Source organism: Dendropsophus ebraccatus, chromosome 3 (assembly GCF_027789765.1).
Source record: "Dendropsophus ebraccatus isolate aDenEbr1 chromosome 3, aDenEbr1.pat, whole genome shotgun sequence".
NCBI lineage: Eukaryota > Metazoa > Chordata > Amphibia > Anura > Hylidae > Dendropsophus > Dendropsophus ebraccatus.
The window spans coordinates 69468188-69493721 of record NC_091456.1 but is presented as its reverse complement, the minus strand read 5'-3'; the positions used below and the strand labels follow the sequence as shown (position 1 = coordinate 69493721).

At 41.9% G+C, this 25534-nt stretch overlaps 1 protein-coding gene across 3 annotated transcripts in view; it reads left to right on the top strand.

Moving 5' to 3' along the window:
- FREM1 (FRAS1 related extracellular matrix 1) overlaps positions 1-12970 on the top strand; it is a 130329-nt gene extending 117359 nt beyond the window's left edge. For all 3 annotated transcript variants that reach the window (XM_069961974.1, XM_069961975.1, XM_069961976.1), the window contains 5 exons: positions 506-679; positions 1167-1295; positions 3769-3875; positions 8733-8818; positions 9759-12970. In XM_069961974.1, coding sequence (XP_069818075.1) covers positions 506-679; positions 1167-1295; positions 3769-3875; positions 8733-8818; positions 9759-9949 — 687 coding nt within the window. In that variant the 3' untranslated portion in view covers positions 9950-12970. The remainder of the gene's footprint in view (positions 1-505; positions 680-1166; positions 1296-3768; positions 3876-8732; positions 8819-9758) is intronic.
- The last annotated feature ends 12564 nt before the right edge of the window (positions 12971-25534 follow it).

Here is a 25534-nt window from a genome sequence, read left to right as displayed (position 1 = left end):
CACTGACAGATGATGTCTGTGGTGATAGGGGTCGGCCATGATGAAAATAACGGTTGACCCCTTTGTTCAGAGAGATAAGCCCTTCCCCTCCGCATAGACAATACAGAAGTGCTCGGTTGTGCCAATCATTCCTGTGTATGGGGAGGACATGCGTGGATGGGAGATATAACTAACAGACTAACAATAATTGTTATAGTCCGGACATCAATTATTCAAGGTGTATGGGGCCTATTAGGATCCTAAGGCTGGGCAATCAATTTTGTTATCCTGTATAATTATAGGAACAGAAAATGTAAACCAGTGTGGCCACCATTACAGCTCTCAAAGGGGACCTCACTTATTTTTACCAGACTTGTAGACTCTAGTGAGAGCCGAAATGAAAGAATTATTTGATTCTACATAAATAAAATAAAATTAAACACGGTGGCTAATTGAAATTTTTACCGAAAAATGTTTGTCTGTTTAGATACATACAGTAAGTTTTTCTTTATATTTTCAAATGCAGTATCATGGCATCGTTTCACTAAGACTGGAAGAAGAGAAGACCAACTCCAGCAAGATGGCTAGGTTCGCAGTGAGAAATCGGGGTCAGCAAAGCATAGGCTTTGTGCCTCAAAGGATAGAGCATCTACAGGCAGACAGAGCGGGGGTGACTACTGATTTCTCTGTTCCAAACCGAGTATGTATATGATAATTTAAAATAGAGTATTATACAAATAATTAACAATTTATTGTGTTACTAAAACATGTGGCATGGAAATTAGGAATTAAATGTATTCGCTAAAAGATGTGACTATCAATATAATAAATCTAACAAAAAATATTGTAAAAAAAGTTATGTCACCTTTAGGCTATGTTCCCACAGAGTTATTTTTCTCAGTATTTTGCAAACAAAAACAGGACTGGATTGAAAACACAGAAAGGCTATGCTGAAATTGAGTGGATGGCCATCATTAAATGGCAAATAATGGCTATTATTTTAAAACAACAGCAATTATTTGTCATTATATGGCGGCTAACCACTTAATTTTAACATTGTGTGAACATAGCCTTTCTGTGTTTTAAATCCACTCCTGGTTTTGGTAGGAAAATACTGACCAAAATACAGAGCAAAATACTGTGTGGGAACATAGCCTTAACACACTTTTGCCATTGCATGTTTTTAGAAGAAAACAATGAAGTTTCCGAAGGAATGTACTGCAGAATTAAAAGGACTCTTACATTTGGATCAAAAGAGCCAAACCCTCTTCCAGTGTGATGGATTATCGTGGAATACTTGGGCAGCGACAACCAAGGTACTAACCACTTGCTATCTTGCTTTTCATTGGTGTATATAGGTTGGCTGCTAGACATAATCACTACATATTATTATATCAATAATCAATAATAAAGGGATGATCCTCAAGGCAAAAATATTGTGCAAATAACAATAAAATAACCATGTATTTGTTGTAAAGCAATTAAAATAACATATTTTTGCATACTGTGATATACAGTGTTTGTAATCCGCTCTTCAGCCGGCTTCCATTTAACTGATTGCCCCTCCGTGTCACTCCTCCCTAAGTACTGGGAAAAGCTGGATCCAGTCCTGGGAAACTTCTCCCAGTTTCCGAAGAGCAGCACAAAGTGTCAGTCATTTGAAAGGCGGCAGGCTGCTGAGCGGACTGCAGAGATAACAAAGCACTTCACTTTGATATTACTGTAAATTCGCTTATCTCACATTGGTAGCAATCAGCTACACTATGCATTTTTCTGCCGCAGGGCCCTTGCGGTAATGGATGGTAAGTATAGTATTCACTGTTATGCAGTATCAATATTGAAAGCCAACATTATTAGATAAAAAACAGTTTCACACATACCGCATTGCAGTGGGTTTCACAATGCGAGTTTCGCAGCAAAATCCGCTGTGATACACTGTAGTGTTAGCCACGGCCCACTTAAAGATACATTACATTTTTTTTATTGTTCCCCCGGCTGCAGGCTGCCACATATACTTACCAAAGATGATTGGTGTCCCGTGGTTTTGTTGCGATCCTACGGCACCGCTCGGATCCAACTGGCACCCACATTACAGCTTCAGCTCTACAACTCAGAAGGCCGGAGTAAGTAGGCAGGAGCTACATTGTCGCAGCAGAATGAAAATCCACTGCGAGAATGTAGATTCATAGGAAATTACAGGACAGAGCATCACTGTGGATTTCTATGCCAAACTCGCAGGGTAAAATCTGCTACAATGCAGTATGTGTGAGTAAAGTACATGCAGTAGGTAAGGACCTACTCCATATGTCCTCATATGTCCATTATCACATAATAGCCTAATGTGCAGATAATCAGCATACATACAGATACATGCCTAATGATCATTTTATACACAGGTCTGTAGATTTAATAAAGGGGGTTTCCACTAAATGTAGAGAAAAGAGTTTCCTTTATAGTTATTACATTTCTATTCTATGCAATGGATGCACTGTAATATGAGAGATCGATAGAGAATTTTTTAAATAAAAGAAATAAGCAATAAGGCTCATGTATAAAGGTTGATATACTAGTTGAGTGGTCAGCCAATGTTGGAGGGTTTGTAATGCACTTTATATTTCTCAACATTGTATATCTTGTTGTAAATGAGAGAGAAAAAGGTTGTTTGTGTTATCTATGTTCAGAAAGCATGTCTATTCTTTTCCACGATATTGCCTTATTGCTTGCATTCACTTGAACATGCCAGGTCCACTTGAGAGGCTGTCATTGTGGAACAACCACTGTATGCAAGATTAAATGTACCCTCTACGTATCAAAACTGTTCATTGTTTTACATTTTATTTTATACACTGAAAAGAGAATGAGGTTGCATAGTATAGGGTAATATTCAGTATGCCCAGGTGCACAGATAATCAGGAGAAATATAATAAATCTAGGTAGATATGATATGGTACATACAGAAAGTGAAAGAAAACAATACAATACAAATACTACACTAATAAAAAGCTCCACCTTTTGGAATTTTTATTCATTTTTATTAGGGATGGTCTGAACCTGCCGAGGTTCGGGTTCGTATGAACCCGAACGCTCGGCAGCAGATTCCCGCTGTCTGCCCACTCCGTGGGCGGATACAGCGGGAGTAACGCCTGGAAAACTGGGATACAGCCTAGGGCTATGGCTGTATCCCAGTTTTCCAGGCGGTCCTCCCGCTGGATCCGGGACAGCGGTAATCATTGCCGAGGGTTCGGGTTCGTACGAACCCGAACCGAACTCTGTTCGGACCATCCCTAATTTTTATGTTTAATTTCACCTTTCTCCCCTTTTCCTTTAAACATCACCTTAAGCACAATATATCTGTTTTATTAGAGGAGAGTGGGTGTATATAAGGAGCAAATAATACAACTGTTGCTTGTAACTTCTATATCCCAAATGTAAGTGACTGTTTGTATGGATAGGAATACATTTCCTTTACATTGGGCTTAGTTTCTGAACTATAACGAAAGGAAAAATTTATCAAAAATATTCTATGATGTTGTCACAATCTTTGTCTTCATTGTTTTTCTATTTCTAGCTTTTCTATTTTCTTCATTTATGGAACAGGATTTCTAGTAATTAAACATCTTTTCCTGGAGTAGCATACCCAGCTACACACAATATGGTGACATTAAAGCAGTTTCTACTTTGTAGTTTCTCCTAAGCTCTGTTATTCAGCTGTGCTCAGGCTAAAGTAGTTGAGCCCATATCCTGGAAAGAAGCCATTTTTCTATTAATTATAAATTGTATATGTTTCAGGCAACAAAATGTCCATTTGGCTGGACTCCACATGGCAGCAGCTGCTACAAACACATCACCGAGCAGAAGGCCACATGGATCACTGCAGCCCGGATATGTCGGGAACAGTAAGAGCACTATTTTCTGATTTACGTGTAAAGCATATATTCTGTGCAGAGCATGAAGGCTATATTTGGAATATTCTAATATTTTATCCCTCAAGTATTCTGCACACACAAATTATGTATTTGTAACTATATTAATCTACTCAATTTACTGAATATCTTTCTTGAACAATGGGATGTAAAATAAATTAACAGTGCATCACCTAGGTGTTTAGTGTAGTGTGAACACATTGGATAATTGACAGTAAAACAAAGAAAAGTTTAATTTGTGACTTGCATTACATTAGGGGTTGTTATCTCTGCAGTCACACCCAAAAACAAAAAAAAGACAGCAAAATTCAGGCCTAAGGGTACATTCACACATCCTGTAAATATGGTCCATATACGGACCATGTGCTACGGAACAGAATTTGGAATTTCCAGCATCATCCTCCACAATGATACCGGGAGCTTGGAAACTGTTTGGAAACCTTTGCTACCATACAGTAACACGAAGAATTAAACTGTTTCATTGTGACTTATTATGATCCCGGGCGTTCCGCATCACTACAGTCCACTTTTGGCTCTCCTGGCATCATATTGATAGATGATGCCAGGAGATGCCGAGTGCACTGCACATCTTCAAGTTCCGTAGATTACGTTGTGTGTGTATGACCCCTTATGCAAAAATCACAAGATCCTATAACAAAAGAATAGTTCACTGCTCACTGAGAGCTCATATTAACATTGACAACATTGGACAAGCTTGAGACAGTATTTAACCCTTTGAGGACCAGGCCCAAAATGACCCAGTGGACCGCGCAAATTTTGATCTTAGTGTTTTCGTTTTTCCCTCCCCCCCTTTCTAAGAGCTCTAGCACTTTCAGTTTTCTATCTACAAGCCATGTAAGTGCTTGTTTTTTACAGGAATAGTTGTACTTTGTAATGGCGTCATTCATTTTACCATAACATGTATGATGGAACCCCAAAAATATTATTTAGGAAAATATAAATATGTGAAATCGTAAAAAAGAATGCAATATGGTAACGTTTGGGGGGTTCCTGTGTCTACGTAACACACTATATGGTAACAGCGACATGATACTATTATTCTATAGGTCAGCCCGAACACAACCATATGCAGGTTACACAGATTTTCTACTGTTATATATATATATTTTTTTTATGAAATCCTTTTTTTTGGCAATTAAATATTAATAAAATGGGCCTATTGTGACGCTTATAACGGTTTTATTTTTTCACCTACGGGGCTGTATGGGGTGTCATTTTTTCTGCCATGATCTCTAGTTTTTATTAATACCATATTTGTGAAGATCGGACGTTTTGATCAGTTTTTATTGATTTTTTTAAAATATATAATGTAACATAAAATCGGTAATCTGCGCACTTTTTTCCCTCTTTTCGTGTACGCCGTTCACCGATCACAATGACGCTTGTTATATTTTAATAGATCGGACAATTACGCACGCTACGGTATATTATATGTTTATCTATTTATTTATTTTTATATGTTTTATTTATATAATAGGATAGGGGGGTGATTTCAACTTTTATTGGGGGAGGGGTTTTGGGGTAGTGTAATAGTGTTTTACACATTTGAAGTCCCTTTGGGGGACTTTTACATACACTACTTGGATTTTTACACTGATGATTGCTATGCCATAGGCATAGCATTGATCAGTGTTATCGGCGATCTGCTCATTGAGCCTGCCTGTGCAGGCTCAGTGTAGCAGATCGCCGATCGGACCGCACGGAGGCAGGTGAGAGACCTCCGGCGGTCCGTTTTACCGATCGGTAAGTGACAGGGGACTCCCCCTGTCACTTACACTTAAACGCCGCGGTCGCTGCAGCGTGTCATTACCGGTGAGGTCCCGGCTGCTGATTGCAGCCGGCCCCCACCTGCTGTGAAGCGCGCTCCGCTCCGGAGCGTGCTTCATAGCGGGAGAAACACCCAGGACGTAGAGTTACGTCATGGGTCGTCTGGGGACAGACTTCCATGACGTAACCCTACGTCCAGGGTCATCTAGGGGTTAAAAAAATATATCTAAGGTTAAGAGAAACTTACCTTCATCCTCCATGTGCCCTGTGTGCTATAGGGACATATCAGCAGGTTAGATGTTTATAACCTGCTGATGGTTTCCCTTTAAAAGAGAAGTCCCTTGAAATTCAAAAAAGGTGGACAGGAAGGGGGTGCAGGAACTTAATAAACAAAGTATACTTATCTGCCCCCGTGCCACTCCCCAGTCTCACTGTCATTTTCTACTGGAATCCAGAAACATCATGTACCTGGCTCTTCCAGCTGCAATGTCACAGCCTGAATGAGCTATTGCCCACTCAGCAAGTCAGTGACTGGGGTGGTGTCCTGTCTCAGTCACCAATTGGCTAAGTGAGCAGTCGCTCAGCAGGGTACATGACATTGCAGCTCAAAGAGCTGCTGGAGGCCGGCGGCCATCAGCCATCAGCCGGACCTGGGATGTAAAATTCCTGTTTACATCCTTAGATTTAGAAAACAAAAAGGTATTAAAAGCCAAATTTCTGGTAAAGCCTACACTCATAGGCTGACAAGAAACTTGCACAGAAGATAGCAGGAACACCTTCATGTTCAATATTTAAAGCGCAACTATAAAATATTTTGACCATTCAGTTTTAGTTAGCTTAGGTCATGATAAGACTTTTTGCAATACACATTAATAACCTAAAATGAACAGTTTTTTTTAAATACATAATGCTAACTATGCCCTTACTGCTCTGTCTGGCTCTAACTTATTTCTGCATTCCTGCTGGACACGCCCCCTCCCTGGAGATCGGTCCTGAGTGTATGGACTCTGACAGGAGGATCAGATAACAGCCCTGACACAGAGAGAGACATAAACAAACCCTCCTCCTCCTCCTCCTCCTCCCCTCACCTCCTAGCAGCACGTTCTCCCCCTCCCCTCACAGAGGTGACTAAGCAGAGCTGAGGGTGTTGTGTGTGAGGAGCAGCGCAGGGGAAGAGCTGGATGGAAGGACAAGTGTATCCAGTGCTTCACCCAGGGGGGACATGCCACCATCACTCCAATGTACTGCATGAGGGAGAGTGGGTGAGTCACTGAGGGGAGGACTACAAGTCCCAGCACAACACAGCTGTAGTCCTTCCATAGTACATATAACACTCACTATCAGATGTCTGCAGCAGGTGCCCTCACCTCCATGGCTGACATTATCCTACAGTGTTATGAGAGCAGATGACTGTATCTAATCCCATTGTGTGTGATACCATCTGCTGGGGCTCTGTATCTAATCTTACATTGTGATACTGTATGCTGGGGCTGTATCTGATCCTGCTATGTGTGATACATCTGCTAAGGTGCTGGTCAGTGAATGGAGGGACCCAGCCAGGGAGATGAGGGATAGGCCACGCCCACATTCTCTCAGCCAGGAGAAAAATTCATTTATTCCTCTGAGCCAAACAACTGGGGATATCTCAGCGAGCGCACAAGCTATCAACGCAGTTTAGGGCTCTTTTTAAAAGGTAACACGAGGGCTTTTTATTTGAGGAATTTCATTTTTTGGCTACTGAAATTATAGTTGCGCTTTAAGTTAGTGTTCAACCTCTAAAGGAGCTTTGAAAAATGGCTATGGATTATCAACCACACACAAATCTCATCCAATAGAAAGAGGAGATTTTGGTTTGGTTGATAATCCCTAGACATTTCTCTGAAAGCCATCAGGTGGAGTTATCTAGCCTTACGATATGTGGAATTACAATTTTCTAGGATCAGAAGGGGTAAAACAATCGTAGTAATGATCTTAGTAACAATCGTAACTAATGACTATTGTTCTGTGTGTTATGGTGAACAACTCCAGGATGCTCCCAAAAGCTCTCATTTGCAATTGTTTATCGTTAAAAATCGCTTAATCTAATTGGACTCTTAATCTATTGGAGCACACAACGCCTTTTTTGGCTGTTCGACGGACGTTTTTGTGGACATCTGACATTTTAAGGTCAAATAACGGGCATTATTTAAAAATAATGGGAGTAGATTTGACCTCCAAATGTCGGGCATCCACAAAGATGTCCGTCGAACGACCACAAAAGACATTGTGTGAGCCTAGCCTTTGACTTTGAAGGACACTCCCTCTTGTAGGTGACACTAGAGAGCTAGCGATTTACTTTCTGGAGGTGAGCTACTTTACATACTTTTTCTCCCTAAGAAGTCAAATTATCCCCTCATACTAATATGTGTTTACCATGCTAATAGGAAGATACATTAAAACTAACTGTATTGCACTTTAACCCCCTCCCGCCACTGCACAATAAATTAACGTCGCTGTAGCCTATGCCTAGTGCTGCAGCGTCGTGAATTTACTGCAGAGGATGACACAGGCGTAGGAGCTATGCCTGTGTCATCCGCGGCAGGTCCCGGCTATCAATGATAGCCACGCTCCAGTCCTAAGAGTTAACCCTATAGATACTACAGAGGGAGAACTGTCTCTCCTTTGTGCATCGGGGCTCTGCGAACTGACTGCAGAGCCCCGATGGTAGCCATAGAAACCGGAAACCTCCGGCTTCTAGCTACGGCGGCTGGCGGGGGACAGGAGGTAAAGCAGGACTGTGAGCTCTGCCCTCTACCCTCTCTCTCCTGCCACTGTTATAAGATAGTAACAGCGGCAGGGGACAGCGGAGAGGGGGCAGACACAGGGACATCAGCTATGGGATCATTATGATCCCATAAGCTGATGTCAAATCATGACCTGGGCATTGGGCATCAATGGTCCCAGGTCGTGAAAGGGTTAATATTATGCCAATAATTGACATATGCTAAAATTATAATTTAAAAAAGGAATGCTAAAACAAAAATTCATTTTGTTTCAACACAGATATCAGGCTAGACTCGTAGACATTTTCAGTAAAGAACAGATGGACTGGCTATGGAAGTTTAGTGGAAGGAAATCCTTTTGGATTGGTAAGAACCTGACTATAAGCATTGTTAGTTATTGTATGTTTTTACTTTTATCTGTCTAGTAACATCATATTAAACTATAGTCTACTCGGCCTGCAAGAAGGAAGAGGTCCATGGTGGTACCTCTTTTTAGCTTTAAACTTGGGTCTACCAAAGTTATTCTAAGGATGTACGCTTCATCTGTACAGAACATGTATACATCTACTTTTTTCTCATCACAAATGTATCTGTTTTCTGCTGGACCTTTGGGACCCATTGTTGTATCAGGAGATAGATTTATTGAAGAGGCTGTCCAGCGAAAATCTTTTTCTTTTAAATAAACTAGTGTCAGAAAGTTATATAGATTTGTAATTTACTTCTATTAAAAAATCTCAAGTCTTCCAGTACTTATTAGCTGCTGTATATCCTGCAGGAGATGTTTCCTTTTCAGTCAGACACCGTGCTCTCTGCTGACGTCTCCATACCTTTTTGTTTTCCAAATCTAAGCATGTAAACATAGAAAAGCTCTCCTTCTCTGGGGAGTTCCTGTCTCGGCCAGAGATGTCAGCAGAGAGCACTGTGTCTGTCTGAAAAGGAAACATTTCCCTCAGGACATACAGCAGCTAATAAGTATGAGAAGACTTGAGATTTTTTAAGTAGAATTAAATTACAAATATGTATACCTTTCTGAGACCAGTTGTTTTTTTTTTAATAAAAGGTTTCCGCTGGATAACCCCTTTAAAGTATAATCCGATTCAACCTGTCCAACTCAGTCTCTTTGTAGCTAGCACCACCTGCTTATGCCTATGCCAGGAATGTCTTATAAACTGTAGGGTCATACATAATAAGCAGTAGCTTTCTATAGAGGGCAAGCATGGTAAAATGATCCTGCAATGTGTATATACTTACTGACCACAGGTCAACATAAAAGCTTTATATAAACTCTATTTATTTTCCTATAAAGGCCTTAATGATCGAGTAAACAATGGCAGATGGGAATGGAGCATAGGAGAGAAGGCTGTCTATACCAACTGGAAAAAAAGTCCACCTCGCCGTTCAAAGGGGAGAAATTGTGTTTCAGTACAAAAGAGAGGAAAATGGCAGGTCAAGAACTGCCAGAAGTATTATCATTATATATGCTCAAAACACATGTAACAATTCTGAATTTCATGAAGTGATGTACATTTCTTAATATATTTATTATGCTGACTTTGAGTTCATTTAAAGGTTTTGTCCTTGTTTTGTGTAAATGTTTACTATCTACTATATTATCTAATTATTATATCATATAATGTTATCTACTTAATCATCTAACCATCATGTTTATTGTCCTTATGTATATGCCTTCAAAACATATATAACAATATGAGTGCTGCAGTCACACGTCCGGTAAAATTGTCAGATTCCGCGTCCACGGACAATTTTAGGAACCATTCAAATGAATGCAGCCATTCACACGATCAGTGCTGCGACCCCCACCACGAAAAAATAGGACATGTCCTAGTAAGAATCGTGGCATGGACCCCCCCTGCCACCCAGCAGCAGAGATGACAGGAGCTCAGAAGACAACTACTTGCCTACTCCACCAATGACCATGAACATGTGAGTCAACCGGCACAGGGGAGTAGGCGAGTAGTTGACTTCTGCGCTCCTGTTATCGCCCCTGCTGGGCGGCAGGGGGGCTGCACTTCTATTGGTGGAATCTGTGCCATGATCCTCCTCTGGTAATTGTGGTGTAGATCGCGGTGGGGGACGCGGCATGGATCGTGTGAATGAGGCCTAAAGGCCCTATGGCAGGCCAATTTGGCAGATCTTCACTCTGTGTAATAAATACAATGATCAGCCATTGACAGCAATCATCAGCTAATTGTGTCTTTAGGTTTTGGCCTAAAACCATTGGCTGCTGACTGTGCATCATTATGTGTAATGGCCAATGGCTGATGAATCTGTAAATAAAATAACGTTCATACATTACCTCTCCAAACTCCCCAGTAATCTCTTTGCTTCTCCTCGCTCCCCTTAGCCTAAAGTTCAACTTCAAAGTGTGTGTCCAGTTCAGCTTCAAAGTGTGTGTCTGAAGAGACAGGCTCTTCAGCCAATCACTGGCCGGGAAGACAGTGGTCAGGGATTGGATAAGCGGCCTGTCACTTCACAGACAAGCTCTGAAGTTGCACCAGAGGCTGTGGGGAGCAGAGAGAGAACACTGGGAAGCGTGGCCAGGTAATGTATGAACTTCACTTTTAAAGCAAGGGCTGCACGTGCAATACGGCCCTAAATGACATATCACATTAGAACAGCAAAAAGTAGTGTTGATTGGAATTCGATAAGTGTCATTTAATGGGCTTGAGCCATTCATGTTTGCCAACATGCAGATTATTTCTCATTAGAATATCAAGAAAATAAAAGGTTTTACTCAACAGTCTCAGAAATACAAAGGACTGATTAATAGAAGTAAATGGCAATTAATCTGTGTGAAGATCTGCCCTTAGTAAAAGTCTGCTGCACAATTTCCTTAGGTCAATAAGCTTACTATAGTAAGATAATAGGATTAGATAAACAGTCTCAATGGATTCGCATAAATGTGATACTGGTAAACTTGTATATAGTTTTTAAAGGGGTTATATGTGTTTAAAAGAAACATAATCGCTCCCCCCCCCAACAAAAAAAAACAACAACCAAAAAAACAGCACCACTCCTGTCTTTACGTTGTGTGTGGTATTATAACTGGACTATTCAATGGAACTAAGCTGCAAAACCAAACACACACTGGAGACAAGAGTGGTGCTGTTTCTGGAAGAAAGCAGCTATGTTTTTTCTTATCCTGCATAATACCTTTAAGCCATAAACTTTGAGCATCTACCATTTGTTGTCAGCGTTTGCAACAACTTCTCTGCTTTTCTGTGAAAAAGGGTTGACCAAAGGCCATATTAGACAGCCCGACCCACCGTGCAAGGGTGCACTGATCTGCTAGATTAGCGCTAATTTTTAGAGCCTTTTAGACGGCTTGATAATTACATGCCTAGGGTTGCACAAACATTGCGAGTAATGTCTCTGCAACCCTTTACTTTAATCCGCCACAGCCCACCCTCTCTTATTAGACAGAGATGTGTGGACAGCAAATTATCTTTTAACATGTTGAAAGACAATGATCAGCTGATGTTTGCTTGCTTGTCAGCTAATTGTTGGCTTTAAAGGCCCTATTACACCAAGTGATTATCGTCCGTTATCGGTTTGCTGGCCATCACTGCATGTAATAGGAGCAGTGGCAGAAGACCATCGCAATCTCCTATGGGCCCCCTCCCGCAGCTCCCCGCACCCCCCACCCCACTCTTACACGCTCGCTGGCGGCACGTGTAATACCACCAGCAGCGAGTGGGGAACAAGGAGCAAGCGAGCGATGATCTGACGTATCGGCCACGCTTGCTCCTCCAGGTCAGCCCGTGTAATAGGGCCTTTATTCACAGGGGGATACCTGCCTGATTTGGCAGACAATATCTCCATGTAATAGGACCCTTACTGCCTTAAAGAAGACAGCAATATTCTGTGGAAATGACATTGTCTAGTGATGAGCCCTAAAATATCTAATTGTACTGATATGTCACATTGGCATTATACATTGGTAGCATTTCAAAAAGGCATGCCAAAGAACTCTTGATTTCCCATTGAGTTCAATGGACCATATTTAGTCTACTAATAACTACTAGTGTTCATTCAATTCATTCTGGAAATAGAGTTAACATAGTCATTAGTAGACTTCATGAAGCCCTCTTTAAATATGCCTAGGTATGTGAGAATACTTTTTGACAGGTTACGGACTATACCATAAGGGCAAAAATGATAAAGAAATGAGAAGCAGCTCATGAGAGATACACAGCACACAACATTCCCAATGTTAACAACGGTCATTGTTGTGCAAATAAGAAGCATTAATTTTGAAACAACAGTCGTTATTTGCACAATAATGGCCATTGTTATGAAATAAAGCTGTTGGTTTTACATAGTGTAAACATAGCCTAAGGGTCCTTTTACACAGGCTGATTTTCATAAAGCAGGATAGCACACTGCCAATAATTGACACTAGTAAAAGGGTCAGCAATCGACTGACAAACATGAAACCTTCTTCCCATGTAAATGAGAAGATAGAGTTAAAGGGGTTGTCCGGCGATAAAAAATTATTCACAGAATAACACACATTACAAAGTTATACAACTTTGTAATGTATGTTATGTCTGTGAATGGCCCCCTTCCCCGTGTCCCACCACCCCCACCCGTGTACCCGGAAGTGTGGTGCATTATACATTACCTGTCACGTGCCGACCACGGTCTCCGATCCTCAGCAGTGACGTCTTCTTCGGGAGCCCGGCGGATCTTCCCGAGTACTGGCCGCCCTCTGCAGCGTCATCCGAAGCTCAGCCGCGATTGGCTGAGCACAGTTATGCTCAGCCAATCGCGGCTGAGCTTCGGATGACGCTGCAGAGGGTGGCCGGCACTCGGGAAGATCCGCTGGCCTCCCGAAGAAGACGTCACTGCTGACGATCGGAGACCGTGGACGACACGAGATGCGGTGAGTATAATGCACCACACTTCCGGGTCTAGCGTGGGTGGGGGGAAACACGGGGAAGGGGGCCATTCACAGACATAACATACATTACAAAGTTGTATAACTTTGTAATGTGTGTTATTCTGTGAATAATTTTTTATCGCCGGACAACCCCTTTAACAGGCCGCACAAACAACCCAGTGATTGTTCATGTGGCCCGGGCGCATGATTGATTAAGCCTTGTACAGGCTCTGCAAATCAGCGCCAGTCTCACTTATTGGGGCTTATCATTGCAGTAGTGTCAGGCAGAGCAATAGGGCCATAAGTGTCCTGTGTACAACAGAAAGAGGTAAAGTAATCTTTCGGTTTCTTCTAACCTAATTTTGCATAGAATACTACATTTGTCATGTTTTGTTGACTTTGTGCTTGCATTAGTAAAGAAAAAATAAAAATCAGTGGGGGTAAAGCAATGGAAACTGCAGAAGTAGCAGTTATAGACAAACCCTGGTGCTTGAGGGGCCTCTGAAGCCTAATAAGCCACATAAAAAGGGGGGTCCATTACAGCTTTTACATGGATTCTCAGAGTATCAAGATACACCCCTTATTCCTCTTTGTTCATATTACAAAATACTACATGTAGGTTACTTTAATTACAAATTAATTTTATATAGCATATATTGCTATATAACATAATTGCTCTTATGTTTGTAAAATATATTATTTTAGATTACTTTTTGTTATCTTTTTTAATAAAATGTCTATTAACATGTATTGTTTTCTTTACTGTTCTACTGCCCTATACATGCACAATATATAAGCTTTAAATGCATTCTCTGTAAAACAGTAGGATCAATAATTTTGGTATATGAGAAGGTTTTTATCGGGTTACAAGTCTCTTCTCTACAGATGAGCGAACCGCCGGACTTTTGGTCCGACGGCATCTTCGCTCAATTACAATGCCTGGGATGCCTGCAATCCTGGGAGCGTAGTTGCGCTCCCGGGAATCTGCAGGCATGATCTTCCAGGGAATTCAAGATACATTCCCTGGATTTCCAGGGAATGTATCTTGAATTCTCTGGAAGATCCTGCCCGCAGATTCCTGGGAGCGCAACTACGCTCCCGGGATCGCAGGCATCGCTCTGGAATAAGCGGCTTTCGGACTGAAAGTCTGAAAGTTCCGCTCATCTCTACTCTTTTCCTCTTTACTCTAGGGCACCCTTTATTATTCGAATGAAAGCCTAATATTTTGCAAAGAGATTTTCTTGGGTTCTAAACACCATCTTATGTAAATCAGGTATACCTGATTTATGTATACCTGTATGCAGGGGCGTAGCTAGGGGTTCAGCCTAGGGGGGGCGAGCAAGTCTGAGTGGGCCCCCAACCGATTATGTTACCCAAAGGGAACCTCGCTTGACAACAATGCTTTCTAAATAATAAAGGGTATATTCTGCTCCATTACTCATAGTGAATTAAGAGCAGTGTTAGAGGCTTCTACATTTACATATATAGACACATAAAATGAAACAGTGACTTACAAGGGGTGTCTTCTTATCGGAGTCGCTCACTATCCCAATGTCATGGATGTATGGGCAGTATAACAGGTTCACCTGAGATCTGTAGTTAAAACTGTAAAAAAAAGTTAAATCCATTATGCAAAGACTATTATTTTCCCTATACACTGACTGACCCATATACCATAGAGGTAGATAATTTGCATTCTGCCTAAGACAGGTGCATCACTCACAGGGAGGTACCGCAGGCTCAATCACTAGCTAACTCGGGCAGCCACTACAGGCTGCTGCACCCTGCTCTCTGTGATCCGAATCGCAGCTTTCTGATTTAAACATACTTGTCCCTTATCCTGTAAGAGACTGGGGTGGAGGGGTCGGACCTCTGCCCCCATTCCCCCAGGATCTCCAGATCAGCCCCCAGCTCCTCTATGAAGCTGCCAGAGAGAACTGGGCCAAATAGGGTTAAATCAGAAAACCACTGTTTTCCACATGTCCAGCTCCCCCTGGTTTCCACATGTCCAGCTCCCCCTGGTTTCCACATGTCCAGCTCCCCCTGGTTTCCACATGTCCAGCTCCCCCTGGTTTCCACATGTCCAGCTCCCCCTGGTTTCCACATGTCCAGCTCCCCCTGGTTTCCACATGTCCAGCTCCCCCTGGTTTCCACATGTCCAGCTCCCCCTGGTTTCCACATGTCCAGCTCCCCCTGGTTTCCACATGTCCAGCTCCCCATGGTTTCCACATGTCCAGCTCCCCCTGGTTTCCACATGTCCAGCTCCCCCTGTTTACCAGCTCCCTCTGTTTCCACATGTCCAGCTCCCCCTGTTTCTACATGTCCAGCTCCCCCTGTTTCCACATGTCCAGCTCCCCATGGTTTCCACATGTCCAGCTCCCCCTGGTTTCCACATGTCCAGCTCCCCCTGTTTACCAGCTCCCTCTGTTTCCACATGTCCAGCTCCCCCTGTTTTCACATGTCCAGCTCCCCATGGTTTCCACATGTCCAGCTCCCCCTGGTTTCCACATGTCCAGCTCCCCCTGTTTACCAGCTCCCTCTGTTTCCACATGTCCAGCTCCCCCTGTTTCTACATGTCCAGCTCCCCCTGTTTCCACATGTCCAGCTCCCCCTGTTTCCACATGTCCAGCTCCCCCTGTGTCCACATGTCCAGCTCCCCCTGTGTCCACATGTCCAGCTCCCCTGTTTCCACATGTCCAGCTCCCCCTGTTTCCACATGTCCAGCTCCCCCTGTTTCCACATGTCCAGCTCCCCCCGTTTCCACATGTCCAGCTCCCCCTGTTTCCACATGTCCAGCTCCCCCTGTTTCCACATGTCCAGCTCCCCGTTTCCACATGTCCAGCTCCCCCTGTTTCTACATGTCCAGCTCCCCCTGTGTCCACATGTCCAGCTCCCCCTGTGTCCACATGTCCAGCTCCCCCTGTGTCCACATGTCCAGCTCCCCTTGTTTCCACATGTCCAGCTCCCCCTGTTTCCACATGTCCAGCTCCCCCTGTGTCCACATGTCCAGCTCCCCCTGTGTCCACATGTCCAGCTCCCCCTGTGTCCACATGTCCAGCTCCCCCTGTGTCCACATGTCCAGCTCCCCCTGTTTCTACATGTCCAGCTCCCCGTTTCTACATGTCCAGCTCCCCCTCTTTACCAGCTCCCCCTGTGTCCACATGTCCAGCTCCCCCTATGTCCACATGTCCAGCTCCCCCTGTTTCCACATGTCCAGCTCCCCCTGTTTCCACATGTCCAGCTCCCCCTGTTTCCACATGTCCAGCTCCCCCTATGTCCACATGTCCAGCTCCCCCTGTTTCCACATGTCCAGCTCCCCCTGCGTCCACATGTCCAGCTCCCCCTGTTTCCACATGTCCAGCTCCCCCTGTGTCCACATGTCCAGCTCCCCCTGCGTCCACATGTCCAGCTCCCCCTGCGTCCACATGTCCAGCTCCCCCTGCGTCCACATGTCCAGCTCCCCCTGTTTCCACATGTCCAGCTCCCCCTGTTTCCACATGTCCAGCTCCCCCTGTGTCCACATGTCCAGCTCCCCCTATGTCCACATGTCCAGCTCCCCCTGTTTCTACATGTCCAGCTCCCCCTGTGTCCACATGTCCAGCTCCCCCTGTGTCCACATGTCCAGCTCCCCCTGTTTCTACATGTCCAGCTCCCCGTTTCTACATGTCCAGCTCCCCCTCTTTACCAGCTCCCCCTCTTTACCAGCTCCCCCTGTGTCCACATGTCCAGCTCCCCCTATGTCCACATGTCCAGCTCCCCCTGTTTCCACATGTCCAGCTTCCCCTGTTTCCACATGTCCAGCTCCCCCTATGTCCACATGTCCAGCTCCCCCTGTTTCCACATGTCCAGCTCCCCCTGTGTCCACATGTCCAGCTCCCCCTGTGTCCACATGTCCAGCTCCCCCTGCGTCCACATGTCCAGCTCCCCCTGCGTCCACATGTCCAGCTCCCCCTGCGTCCACATGTCCAGCTCCCCCTCTTTACCAGCTCCCCCTATGTCCACATGTCCAGCTCCCCCTGTTTCTACATGTCCAGCTCCCCCTGTGTCCACATGTCCAGCTCCCCCTGTGTCCACATGTCCAGCTCCCCCTGTTTCCACATGTCCAGCTCCCCCTGCGTCCACATGTCCAGCTCCCCCTGCGTCCACATGTCCAGCTCCCCCTGCGTCCACATGTCCAGCTCCCCCTGCGTCCACATGTCCAGCTCCCCCTGCGTCCACATGTCCAGCTCTAGTCTATTCCTAAAGATACAGACTGCCTGTGCAGTCTGTATCTTATGCTTTTACCTATAGCTGTGTAGCGGAGCGGAGCGGAGCAGTAAGGCCGGGGGCGGCCATCTTGATGACGTCAGTGGTGCGTTCCAGCGCTGGAACGCAAGGGACGTCATCAAGATGGCGCCCGGCTTTACTGCACCGCTACAGAGGACTGGGTAAAGTATAAGATACAGACTGCACAGGCAGTCTGTATCTTCAGAAATAAACTTCATGAAGATACAGACTGCCTTTGCAGTCTGTATCTTATACTTTACCCAGTCCTCTGTAGCGGTGCAGTAAAGCCGGGCGCCATCTTGATTACGTCCCTTGCGTTCCAGCGTTGGAACGCACCACTGTGACGTCATCAAGATGGCCGCCCCCGGCCGTACTTCTCCGCTATACTGGATTAGGTAAAAGCATAAGATACAGACTGCACAGGCAGTCTGTATCTTCAGGAATAGACTTAGGGAGAGAAAATTCAATAGCGATCTGAGTGGGCCCCTGCCAGAGTGGGCCCGGGGGCGGCCGCCCCCCCTGCCCCCCATCAAATTTCGCTACTGCCTGTATGTAAATGGACTGTTCATGTTTATGGAGTTTGCATTTTATTACTTTCATAAACAGTATTTGTATTGTTTTACTTCTTATCTGACTGTCAGTGATATCATCAATGATATGTTATGGTATATAGTATGGTGGGCTTTTTGTAGTCTTTTATTTTGGTACTTTAAAAAAAAATCTAATCACAATTTTCTGTAAATGCAGTGGTCAAAGGGCAGTTACTGAAGGCACATGGAACAGTTGGTTGTACCTACATGTTTATTTACATACTTAACAACAGAAACGTGCAACAGCTCGCTGCAAATGTGGTTAATATAGATACTTAAAATTGCAAAACTGCTATAGAAAAAATGAGGGTGCCATTTGGATCATTTAGCCCATTGATAACCAGGCCAATTTTCATTTTTGCACTTTTGTTTTTTATCTCCTTGTATTTAAAAGGCCTTAGCACTTGCATTTTTTCACCTACAGACCCACATGAGCTCTTACTGCAACACCAATTGTACTTTGCAATGTCAGACTTAATTTTTCCATATAATATGCTGGGAAAAAGTCCTGGGGGACTTCTATAATAACTTCACTGATCTCTCATAGAGTTCAATGCAGTAGATATGTACTGCATTTATCAATCAGTTCTGATTACTATGGGCTCCAACTAGAAGCAGGGCCTAAATCTTAATTTTTTTCTCATTTTGAAATAAAAATTTGGAGTTTTTAGAGCCAATTACCAGTTTTCCATGGAGTTTTGGTCTCAAGATACAATGAATTCAACATACAATGGTCGTCCTGGAACCAAAGATTGTAACTCAAGGGGCCACTGTATATTACTTTATTTATTTATTTATTTTTAACAGAAAAGTAAAATCTTGCAAAATGCCATAACAGTAGTTACAACTCTATTCAGTTCATGGTTATTAAATGTCTGTCCATAGGTTTTTGAATGCACAATGATCCAACACCTTCACTCTCATGACTTTTTTCCAGCATGTAATAACTTCTACACAGCAGCCCAAGGACAATGCAGCATTGTTCTAAAGTGAATGATCCACTTTAATCCGATGGAGGATAAATATTTTATGTCATAGAAATAATGTTGACTGGCTTTACCCACAAAGATTTAATGACAGACGATTATAAATCATAATTCCATAGTATTATAGCAATAGTTTTCATATATCTGTGGAGTCCATATCAATATCCAATATCAATATTTTAGTTAATGCTATGACACAGTCTCCACATTTCTACTTTTTATAAATCTGTATCAATGGACATCAGTAGAAATTATGTCAGAATAAATAGAGGTTAACATAAGCCAACGGAAGCTGAATTATAGAAGCAAGCCTTGTGTGTTTCCCTAAAGTACATTAGTATTAGTAAGGGATGGTATTATGGTCTGTATTTTTAGAAAACGATGGAGTGAATTTCTTTCAGTGCCTTGTGTTGGGTAATCGCTGAGCCATAATTATCCGCATTTTGCACAGTCTTTGATGACATGTTGAAGAGACATGAATGAAATGAGTATTGTGTGCTTGCTTCTGTCTAAAGGCATGCCTTCCCGAAAGTCATTCAAAGAGCACATAATAACAGGTGATGTCATGTTCCTGTACTTCTCCTGCAACATAATTACATGATTTGATACTGCTTGCTTACACTGCCTGTACAGAGGCTTTAGCAATTGTTTGTAGCAAGACAATGGTCACAGAATTTTTTTTTCAGTTTTTCTCTGATCCTTGAACATTTCACATAAATGGGGAGAGATTGAAAAACCTTATTTGAATTTTAAAGGGCTATTTATTTTACAAACAAAAGCCCCGATTTTATTCAGTTTAATTAGATTGACATTACTGGGAGACAAGCTTTGGATGCCATATGGTTTTAAATAAACATTAATACAATGTAATTATTCAGTAAAATGTATGGGAAAGGCTCAATGCAATGTAGTTAGCGGCACTCATGGACTTGGATGTAACATGGATGCTGCAGTTTGTACCTTCTCCCCGTCTTGACCATTGGTGATCTCACTCTTTGTTCTCTTTGTCCACATAAGATGAATAGGTGGAAACATTATTCACATAGGCAAGGGTTCCATACTGGATGCTTCTAGAGTAATAACTCAACATTGTTAGCCCCCAGATTAAAATGGATCAAAAAAGAACAACAGGGGAGGAATATGGGTATGGGGTTTTTGTAGGATGTATGTTTGAAAATGCAAAAGATTGTAACATGATAGCAGTGTCCTTCTTTACTCATAGCTGGAAAGCAAGGCAAAATTTTGATTTAGGGTAGAGCTGTTCCCTAGGGGTAACAGTAATGGGAGCTACAATATAAAGGCTGCTGTCTCAATGGGACAAGACCTATTAGGTTGGATTTACACATGGAGTATTATGCACCTAATGTAGTAAAAGGCCGTGCCCACATATTAGCACAATGCATGTTCTAGAGTTGACATTTTGGGTTTTTTTCTCCCAAATAATTTCAAGAAGAAAAAAAAAATAAGCAGAGCTAAATATATTTACAGATTTTATATGCTTTTAAGGTTTGTCCCACAAATGGAAAAAAGTGGAGTAATCTACACCCCTATAGTAACACTTTCCCTGTAATACAGCAGCTCTGCAGTGTAATCTGTATCCTTTTAAACCTATTTCTTCATCCTTCTGCAGTTCTGGTATCTGCTCTCTATCAGTGGGGACCAGTGTGACCAGGATTCCGCTGTATTTCCCAGGAGTGCATTGCAGTCTGGTCTTTTGTAACTTCCTAGTTACTACAGCTCTGTTCTAGTGTCTCCCTCCACTGACCTGTATAGTAATTAGTCCCTCACACACAGCTCCAGAGATTACACTCATACAATAATGGGATCTAATCTCCTTAATTTTTTTTCTCCATTGTCATTCTCTATTTTCAGTAGCAGTACAGGGAAGAAGTTGGTGGCATTTGTTTGGCGCAAACACCCCTTCTGGAACACCGACCAAATTCCCAGAGGACACCTGATGACAGGAAGCACTGTTTTAATATTACTATAATATTAATATAACATTGTTATTTGTTACCTATACCATGCCTGATGAAGAGGGGATTGCACCTTTGAAACGCGTAGCATTGAAAAAAAGCTTGATTCTTCAGGAGTTTTTTCCATTCCGATAAAGCACATGGGAACGTGGACGGTGTTCCAGAAGGGGTGTTCGCGCCAAACAAATTCCATTCCAAATTGCATTGATGAGTTCACCATCCTCAGGATGTACCAAACTGTAGATTTTGCCAGTCCTAATATTGTAGCGATTTCTCAGATGGGTTTTCTCTGTTTTTGCAGCTTAAAGAGGTTGTCTAACATTTCTTTCTTATTAGAAAAGAGAATAATTTGTAATCTGTCCATTTTTCCTAGTTGTTTTCTTTAACCTTTCTTCTTCTCTGTGTCCCCCAGCATCCTCTCCAGGTCACAGGGGTCAGCAGTGACATCACAGCTCTGCAAGCCTGTAGCTCCACCCCCTCCTCTCTAAATCTAGCCCCGCCTACTCTACCTATAGGCAGGGAGATGTCTGTTTTTTGAGCAGTATGGTGGTTCAGTGTCTGACAATTATATTATCAAATAAACTAGTTTTCTTTTCTTTTTTTAATCTTTTATCTGTTGTAAGACTACAAACCCCAGCACACATGTACATGTTAGGAGTTGTAGTCCTGGATTACATATACACTACAGTAGCCATCTTACAGGTGGACAGGGTTCCAATGAGCCAGGATTCTGTTACCTCAGCAAGAAATAGATAGACTGGTGAGTGACATGAGGTAAAGTCTCCTCTCTCCTCTCCATATTACAGACAGCAGCAGCACTGCCCTAACACTGTATATCTTTACAATACAATAATAACAATATAGGGGGAGCTTTATTAAAGCCTGTGCAGAGGAACAGTGGTGCAGTTGCCAATAGCAACCAATCAGATTACTTTTTTCATTTTAAAAACGGCTTCTAAAAATGAAACCTAGAATCTGACTGGTTGCTATGGGCAACTGTTCCTTTATTTCTATTGTTTCAACCAATTCTGCAGTGCTGTACAGAGCTTGTGGTCACTCATCTTGGTCACTGTCCCCAATGGAGCTCACAATGATTTGGAGAGTGGGATAAAATCCATGCAGACATTGGGGGACATACACATAGCTGTTATCCTAGGACCCCAACACTTTAAATCAACATGGCTAACTCTTTGCCCCCCACAACATGGAAAATCTCTGTACCCCCACAACATAGCTATCAACTCCTGGTCTCCTGGTCTAACGAAATTAGCTTACTTAGTAAGGGTCTTTCTTTTTGTCCAGTGTCATATCCCGATAATTTTAAATTTTTTTGGGATATAAATGAGTTTATACGCAAATTGACTCTCAAGCGGCATTTTAAATTAAAAGAATCTGATGATCTACTGCCCACTCTCTCTAGTGGTAGTGTTGATGCCCCGCCTGATATATACCACCATGTCCCGGTTAAAAATAAATCCAATTTTTATCCAGCACACAGTAAGGGTCACTTTATTGAAACTTTCCAATCACTAGTTCTTAATGAGCTACGAGATATTAATAGCACAGTTTACAATGATACTCATAGGGATAATCTAACAAGAGGTGAGAGAAATGCTTTAGACTCTCTGAGATCCAATACTCAATTAGTAATACGCCCGGCTGATAAGGGGGGGGGGCACTGTTCTTTTGAACAGGACGGATTATCTGGAGGAGGCATACAGAATATTATCTGATACTGATTATTATATTAAATTAGATACTAATCCTAACCATGAATACACTATTGCTTACAATATTCTAATTCAAGAAGCGATGAATGAAGGTTTTCTGAACAAAAATGAGAAAGATTTTTTGTCTATTATTAATACTAATTTTCCTTATTTTTATTATCTTCCTAAAGTGCACAAATGTGAGAAGAAACCACCAGGGAGACCTATTATTTCGGGGGTGGGATCCCTCACATCTAATCTTTCCCATTATATTGATTTATTTCTTCAAAAATATGTTTGGGCACTACCGTCTTTTCTTAAAGATTCTTCACAATTGATTACTGAATTACAGTCACTTTCTTTACCTTCTAATTTTTCCTTTATCACTTTAGATGTAGGAGCACTCTATTCCAACATTGACATTGAATTAGGTTTAAATTCTACACAATATTATCTCACCAATGATTTCTTTACCGTCAGCTCAGTCCACTTTTATACTACAGGGTATACGTTTTATTTTGGAACATAATGCTTTTTCTTTTGAAGATGATATATTTCGTCAAATAAAGGGCTGTGCGATGGGCTCTCGTTTCTCCCCAAGTTTTGCCAACCTTTTCATGGGTCGTTTTGAGGCAGAGCTCATCGCACAGTCCCAAGTCTCTGAATTGTACAGTAAATTTGTGTTTTTTTACCGTCGTTATATCGACGATTTATTCATGGTGTGGACGGGGACTAATGATGATGCGCTTCTGTTTGTGCATCTTCTAAACCAGAATGAATGGGGCATTAAATTTACCCTTAACTATAGTGACACTAGTATAGAGTTTTTGGATCTTTTAATTAAGAAAGATATCCCATCTAACAGTATCATCACCTCTAATTTTTTTAAAAAAGTGGACGTTAACAGCTTCCTAGATTATAAGAGTTGCCATCTTCCGAATTGGATAAAAAATATACCATACGGGCAATACCAACGTATAAGAAAAAATTGTACTTTGGATACTGATTACCAGGAACAATCAAATATTTTATATGATCGTTTCACCAACAAAGGCTATCCCAAACGATTACTATCCAATGCTTACAGTAAAAATAAATGTACCACACAAAAAAAGATTTTAGATAAGATGACTAATAACCACAAACATGAAACTACTTCTGAAGATCTCAATAAATATGGCATTTCTATGGTTACAGAATATAATTGTGGTACACAGGAAATTAAAAGGGTCTTAACGAAACATTGGGGTATTATTCTCAGTGATCCTATTCTAAAATCAATTCTTCCCAAACAACCTAATGTTATTTTCCGTAGAACTAAAACATTACGTAGCCATCTAGCACCTAGCAAACTCCGTAAAATGACTTCAGATATGGAAAATAGTAATAATACAAACAAAAATAATAATACAAAAACTAGATCTGTGGGCACCGTACGCTGCAATGTAGCGAGGTGCTTATGCTGCAATTGGATAACAGATACCCCAGCATCAACATTTACCTCTATAGTCACCAATGAGATATTTTTTGTCCGTGAAATGTATTCTTGTTCATCACAGTATGTTATTTATCTCCTAGAATGCCCATGTCACCTGCAGTATGTGGGACGCACCATTCAGACGGTGCGGTGCCGCATGAACAAGCATCGAGCTAATATTAAAAATTCATTTTTATTGCATAGTGTCTCTCGACACTTTTTTCTTAAGCATAATTCTGACCCTAGTAGTTTGAGACTCACTATTTTGGAACGTATAGGAGAGAATGTTCCCAATAGATACAAGCAGCTCACTAATAGGGAATCATACTGGATTTTTAAACTTTGCTCTTTGTCACCAGATGGCTTAAATGAGACACTAGAAAATACGAAGGTATAATTTTTTTACTTTATATACTTATTTTTAAATATATATATATAAATATATAATTTTTTTTTTTTTTTTTTTTTAATTTTTTTTTTAAAAAAGAATAAAAGAAATAAAAAAAAAAAAAAAATTTAATTTTTTTTTTTTTATACATTTTTTTTTTTTATACATTTTCTACACATATTATTATTTTTTTTTATATACTCTTCTTATATATTATTGTATTTTAATGCAATGTAGTATATAGCCATATGCCTTTCTTTATTGGTGTTACAGGTGTCTGTGTTGATTGAAGTGGGAGGGTCTGAGTCCTCCTCCCCTTTTAATGTCATCTTGGTTTGTGATATATAGTGCTGTTCTGTTTTATCAGTATCATGACTCTTGAGAAAGGAACCGGTGCGGTTCCGAAACGCGTTGAGTCTCCACAATAAAATATATATTTTTATTACTCACTGTGCCTCGATCTCAAGTTGGACCTGCGCCCCATAATCCGTGTAGTCTGGAGTTGGAGGTTGTTTGCATCATGGTCTCCCCCATGTCATGCAGTTTCTACTGGGCTCAGATGTTAGCTCCTCCTACTTACTGTTCCCTCACTGTCCGGAACAGGAAACAAAAAGGGAACGTGATATTACAGGAAGAAAACACAGGCAGAGTGGTCATGTGAATCAGCCTGAGAACACAATAAGCGCTCTAAATAAAAAATAAAAGTGTATGTAGAATATACAACACCCACAGAAGTCAGTGCAATGCTAGTTTATTGGAAAAACCTGGACAACCACTTTAACCTCTT